The sequence below is a fragment of the Pavona decussata genome, unplaced genomic scaffold, assembly GCF_977016875.1.
Source record: "Pavona decussata unplaced genomic scaffold, jaPavDecu1.1 SCAFFOLD_34, whole genome shotgun sequence".
Lineage (NCBI taxonomy): Eukaryota > Metazoa > Cnidaria > Anthozoa > Scleractinia > Agariciidae > Pavona > Pavona decussata.
The window spans coordinates 1,010,088-1,017,041 of NW_028145457.1; the positions used below are offsets into that span (position 1 = coordinate 1,010,088).

The 6,954-nt window shown below is 45.9% G+C and overlaps 1 protein-coding gene across 1 annotated transcript; it reads left to right on the plus strand.

Moving 5' to 3' along the window:
- Positions 1 to 1,146: 1,146 nt before the first annotated feature.
- On the plus strand, positions 1,147 to 3,107 carry LOC146484363 (uncharacterized). The gene has a single exon (XM_085104819.1). The coding sequence runs from the start codon at positions 1,265 to 1,267 to the stop codon at positions 2,765 to 2,767; it is 1,503 nt and encodes a 500-aa protein (XP_084960945.1). The 5' UTR covers positions 1,147 to 1,264; the 3' UTR covers positions 2,768 to 3,107.
- Positions 3,108 to 6,954: the final 3,847 nt, after the last annotated feature.

The following is a 6,954-nucleotide window of genomic DNA, read 5'->3' on the forward strand; positions in this document are numbered from 1 at the left end:
GCAATTGTTAGTAATGGCCCTTACGTACTTGCATCAAGGTATCAGTATCTTGAAGTTGCAGAAGATGCTTGGAGAGAGATGTCCCTGAAAGAGCGGTGTGCCAAAATCAGTGTTATTGATCCGGTGGGGTCCAAGAAACTACCCCAGAGCGCAAATGCTAGGTCAACTTCAGTTCAACAAGTCTGTATCACATCTCCAGTTCTTTCAGCTGCTGACACTGGTCTAACTGCACAGGAAAACCTTTCAGACTTTGAAGTAAGTGGCCTTCCCGAGTATCTACGCGGATCCTGGGACAAAGCAAAGGAAATCATAAGGAAGAATGGAGTTACCAGCATCAATGATGGCACAATGATTGTAGTTTCAATAACCAACCCCCGAAAGCCTCACATAGTCAATATTGTTGATTCAAGAGTCACGTGTGACTGTGAGAGATTCAAAATGGAAAGGCTGTGTGCACACACCCTTGCAGCCTCCCACCATAAAGAAATTCTTCATGATGTGGTGTCTTCATGGCAGCCAAAACTATCCGATCTTGTGAGCTCGTCAATTCCTAAGAAAACAGGAAAGAAACCTGGCCCCACCAGGTACCGACCCAGTCGTCAAGCACAAGAGCGAAATGTTCAAGTTCTGGAAGCTCCTGATACACAGTACCAATTCCAAGATCAAGACAAGCTGAAAATTACCTGGCTTCACGGGTTGAAAATTACCACGTGTTATGGCTGCAAGTTCTGGAAAACCGCGAGTTACCCAGTACCACCAGAACCCTATGACATTGTTTTGTGCAGAAAACAAATCAGAGCGTATACCCCGAAGGGGACAACTGGCCTTAGATTTACTGTAAAGCCGAAAAATACGTATTTTTACTTAAAAAGGGCTTGCATTCAGAGTGACACATCTGAAAGAATTGGTGCTCACAGCCTTGTTATCACCGAAGATGACAAGCGTCATCTTAAGCAGATCCATTTGAACAAATTGAAACAAGAATTTGGAGTTAACATTTAATATGTATGAAATGCTTTTCAGGCAGCTTTTCTTAAGAACTGATACATATTAGTTTTTTTCTTAGATATTTTCAAACTTCTACAAAGCTAGTATGTAGTGTAGTTTGCATTGATATTTTGCACTGACTTGGATGTCGTATTCTTTGCCTGTAACGAGATTCCCCTAACACGTGATCTTTGTATGGTCAATTACACAACAAGAGACTCGAGACCTTCGAGCACGAATAAAGCTCAATGATCATGTCAACAGAGTTTGTCTCTTCATGACTTCCTTACATGGTGGCAGCGAAAGCGGAAACGAATCCACAACCAGTACCCCTCGAAGCGAAGACACGAGTAGTAGTCAATCCACTATGGCCACTGGATTTAATCTACCGCCTCCGCCTCCACTCGAGATCCACGACGACAATATAGCAGAAAAATGGAAGAAATTTCGTCTTGCTTGGAGCAACTACTCCCTTGCAACAGAATTAAACAAAAAAACAGAGGCGATACAAGTAGCTACACTACTAACCGTGATCGGAGAAGAAGCGAGAGATGTCTACTCTACTTTTGACTGGTCAGACGAGGGAAACAAGAGCAAAATCGAACCGGTATTACAACAGTTCGCCGATTATTGCCAACCTCGCAAAAATGTTCCGTTTCAGCGCTACCGTTTTAACAAACGGGCTCAGGAAGCTGGTGAGAGCTACGACCAGTATAAAACGGCATTAAGAAAGCTTGCCGAGGGCTGTGAATTCCACACTATCACATCCGAGGAAATATTGCGTGACCGTTTAATATTCGGTATTCGTGATGTCAAAGTACGGGAAAGACTGTTGCGAGAATCGCAACTCACATTAAAGAAAACCGACGAGATCTGTCGTGCTTCGGAAAGTACAGCGGCACAACTAAAAGAGGTCAGTGAGGGAGATACTGTGAGTGCTGTGAATTTTCGCAAGAAACCTTGGCGTCCACGTGGCAAGAAAGGAGACACCGGCGAGTCAACAAAAGAATGTGGAAATTGTGGGCGGATACACGAGCCAAATAATTGTTTTGCTCGCGGTAAAACATGCGGCAACCGTGGTCGACTAAACCATTTTGCAGCCGTTTGTCGAAGTGGAAAGCGCCGAGACGCAAAGAGCGACTCAAGCGTTAAGGCTATTGACCAAGAGGCTAACCACGGCGATGATTCAGACGAAATTTATGTGGTCAGCGAGATTGCAGTTGTCACGCTTGACGACACACAGCTTGTAACGCTATGCCTTGAATCTGGGAACTACCTGCGTTTCCAGCCAGACACTGGTGCACAGTGCAATGTTATTCCAGTTCATTTATACAAGAAAGCTGCCAATGATCCTGACCTAAAACAGATTAAACCCACTAACTCGGCGATCTCAGCTTATGGTGGTTCAAAGCTTCTGGTTCTTGGTCAAGTTACACTTAGAGTATGGTGTGACAATGTTACCTACCGTTTGGACTGCAAGCTGGTCGATAACAAGGACATTCGTCCCATTCTAGGACGAAAGGCGTGCATTGGCATGAACATCGTTAAGTACACCGATAATGACGCCATTAACAAGCCAACTACCGGAAACGCATCAGTTTACTCAGTGGAGGACAATCTAAGCGGCATGTCAAAAGAAAGTCTCGTGAAACAGTTCCCAGAAGTTTTCGCAGAAGAAGTCGGGCAACTTGATGGCGAATATCACATCAAAGTTGACCCCACTGTTAGTCCCGTACAGCATCCCCCCCCCCCCCCGCCGAGTGCCTGTTTCTGTACGTGAACAACTCAAGTCAGAGCTGCAGCGTCTGACCGAACGTGACATAATCGCTCCTATAACAGCACCAACGCCATGGGTCAGTTCCCTTGTGGTCGTCCCAAAGAAGGACGGGAAACTGAGGTTGTGTTTGGACCCAAAGGACTTAAACCTAGCGATCCAGAGAGAACACTACCCTCTTCCGACCATAGAAGATGTAGCAACACGCTTGCATGGAGCAAAGGTCTTTACAAAACTAGACGTCAGAAATGGTTTCTGGCATATCAAACTAGATGATAGCTCGACCTACCTAATCACGTTCAACACTCCCTTTGGCCGATACCGGTGGAAGCGCATGCCTTTTGAGATCCGGTCAGCTCCAGAAGTTTTCCAGCGAAGAATGCATGAGCTAATCGAAGGGATGCCGCACGTTGAAGTAATCGCTAATGATTTTGTTGTTGTTGGTTATGGAGAGACCATGGAACAAGCGACACAAGACCATGACAAGACCCTGAAGGCGTTTCTTCAGCTGTGCCAGGATCGCGGGCTTAAGCTGAACACTGAAAAGCTAAAACTGAGACAGACGCAGGTGTCCTTCATTGGCCATATGGCAACAGGTGATGGTTTACAAGTGGACCCTGCCAAAGTCAAAGCCATTCGAGACATGCCGGCCCCCACAGACAAGGCTGGAGTGCAGAGGCTACTGGGCCTGGCACAATACCTCAGCAAATTTCTCCCTAACCTGTCGGACCTGACAAAGCCATTACGAGAGCTGACACAGCAGAATACTGAGTGGTGTTGGGATGACGCACAGAACACTGCACTTAACCAACTGAAGGAAGCAGTCACTCGCACTCCGATCCTCCGTTACTACAACCTTAGTGACGAAGTGACCCTTCAATGTGATGCATCACAATCGGGTCTAGGAGCTGCCATTTTGCAGAAAGGGCAGCCTGTGGCGTTCGCATCCAGGGCTCTAACATCGGCGGAGACCCGTTACGCTCAAATCGAGAAAGAGCTCTTGGCGATTGTCTTCGCGTGCGAAAGATTCGACACATACATCTATGGCAGAGATGTGGTAATGGTTGAAACCGATCACAAGCCCTTGGAGGCCATTGTGCGCAAGTCCCTTAACTTAGCACCCCAACGCCTTCAGCGTATGCTGCTTCGCCTCCAAAGGTACAACCTCGATATACGATACAAGAGAGGCAAGGAGTTGTTCCTCGCTGACACACTTAGCAGAGCCTTCCCACCCGACGAGGAAGTGTCCGAATTTGTCCATGAGCTGGAGGAGATTGATCACAAGGACGTACTTCAAGACCTTACTGTCAGTGGTGCCCGATGGCGTCAAATTGAGAGTGCATCAGCAGATGATCCTGTCTTGCAAGAACTGCGACTGACCATACAGCGCGGTTGGCCTCTAACCAGAGGTGATGTTTCCCAGTGCCTTTATCCGTATTTTGATATACGCGATGAGCTCACCGTGCAGGGTACGTTGATATTCAAAGGGCAACAAATTGTTGTGCCAGCTTCACTTCGAAAGGAGCTTCTCACAGCGACACATGCGTCCCATATTGGAGTTGAGGCTTGTATCCGACGAGCACGCGATAGCCTCTATTGGCCACGGATGCCAACAGAACTGAAAGAATACATTGCAAAGTGCGATGTCTGCATGGCGCACCGCAGTGAGCAAAGCAAGGAGCCAATTCAGCAACATGATTTTGTAGCAAGACCCTGGTCCAAAGTAGCCGTTGACCTTTGCGACCTAGACAGGCGCACCCTTCTGGTCATATCAGACTATTACATCAATTACCTCACGGTCCATCATAAAGGAGCTCAAAGCAGTCTTCGCGCGGTTTGGCATACCAGATGTCGTTCTGACCGACAATGGTCCTCAGTTCTCCTCAGCTGAGTTTTCCGTCTTTTCACGCATGTGGTGTTTTGATCATGTGACATCATCACCCAAGTACCCACAATCCAACGGCAAGGCCGAAAATGCCGTCAAAACCGTAAAGCGACTCTTTAAGAAATGTAAGGACTCTGGTCAGTCAGAATTTCTGGCTCTGCTTGACTGGCGCAACACGCCTACAGAAGGAATCGGAACGAGCCCGACACAACGTCTTTTGGGGCGACGATGCAGAACCCTGTTGCCAATTGCAGAAAGCCTCCTGAAGCCCCGTTATGACACTGGAGGTGATACTCGCGCCCTAGCAGGGGCTAAGCAGCGTCAGCAACACTATTACAACAGAGCTGCCAAGCCACTGAAGGCCATCACGCCGGGAGAGACAGTACGCATGAAACTTCCCGGTAAGGACACATGGAGTCCAGGAACCTGTACTGGAAAAGTTGCCGACAGGAGCTATGTGGTAAAGGTGGGCGACACAGAGTACAGGCGCAACCGCAGACACATACAGAGAACAAAGGAGCCGCCAATTCCAGAGCCCGAACTTCCGGAAGCTGATGAGACTGTTCCAGCACCTCTCGAAGACAGTCAAGCCAAACCTTTTGACCTAAGCAGCGAGACTCCTGCCACGGACAGCAACAATGGTCTCCAAAGATCGAATCGTACCCGCCAGGCTCCTGCCTGGCACAAGGACTATGTAATCTCTCGAAACTAACCTGGTCCACAGCAGGGAACTTAACCATCCGTGGACACAGAACGTTATATAACTAGTAATAGTGCATTGCGGACACTTAGTAGCATTCTGTTCTTTGTTTTTTTGGTTTTGTTTTTATAAGGGGAAAGATGTAACGAGATTCCCCTAACACGTGATCTTTGTATGGTCGATTACACAACAAGAGACTCGAGACCTTCGAGTACGAATAAAGCTCAATGATCATGTCAACAGAGTTTGTCTCTTCATGACTTCGTTACATTGCCCTTTCAGTTAAGAGTTATAAAATTGTTGCTGTTACTGTTAAATCAAACTAAACGACCGTAAGAATACTATTTCACTTGAATACGTTTACAGTTTACATGAAAATGTTGGTGATGGTGGTGGTGGTGGGGGGTTGAAAAAGCTCTTATGCAAGATAAAATATAATTTTGTTGTTACTGTTAAATCGAATTAAAATCACCATAAGGCTGTGCTTTCACAAGTTTAGGTTGGTGAAGACGCGATGAAGCTCTTACTTATCATTACTACCGATTGGATGAACTAGTAATTAGTTATAGTTTTGTTGATGTTACTGTTACTGTTAAACCAAACTAAAATCACTGTAAATTGTGGCGAGAACATGTGTGACCGTACACGGGAAAACGTACTTTAACGCTTATCCGTTAAACGGGCAAAACCGTTAACCATCCGTTAGCTGCCCGTTAGAAAGCTCTTTCAAAAGCGTTAGAGGCGTTAACAAAACCGTTAGCTTTAAACGTTTAGCGTTAGAATGAAAAGTTTACCCGTTAGCCGAAGTTCTGTATCCGTTAGCCGTTAGAATTAGAGCGTTAGAGCGGACAGCGTAGGCGTTAATACAAAATTTGTATCCGTTAGAACGCCTGGCAGAGGCGTTAGAAAAATTACCTTCCGTTAAACGGGTAAATCAACTGTTTACTATCTGCCATTAGAATTGCGTGAGTTTCACTCCTCCGTACGTAAAGAAAGATTTCGCCGAAGCGACCTTTTTAGATCATGAAGCAGACGAGCGAGCGAAATTCTCGTTCGCAGGCGTATCCTAAACAAATTCGTTATAACTTCTGCGAAAGAAACTGACCATGAGCGAGCGACATAGTCGCAAGAGGGAAAAAGACGAATCGAATGATTTTATTGTACGTCTAGCGAAAGTTTTGACGATTGGTTTGTGCTGTTGACTGACAATGTTGTTTATGTCGTAATTCAAGTGGTAAGTCTTTGTCGAGTCAGGTCGCGACTTTGATTTCGTGTGCTCTTTCGAGCGGAAAGTTGTTTACATAAATATGTCCAGCACGAACGCTTTTTGCTATAAAGTGGTTGTTGTCTTGTATTTGGTTTAAGCTTTCATGGCGATAAAACCTCTTTAGCTTGACGACATCCTGAAATTGGCATCGGAATAAATTATTCTGATATTGAACAGGAATTAAGCCGTCAAACGCTCCTCGGTGGAATCATTTGACATCCGTGACTATATAAAATGAAATTTTAAAGATAACTTTCATTCAAGTCTTTTATATTTCTGATGGCAGTATAAACGAAGCAAGCAGAGCGTGTGAATGCGCAAGTTCACGTCAACTCCGTCGT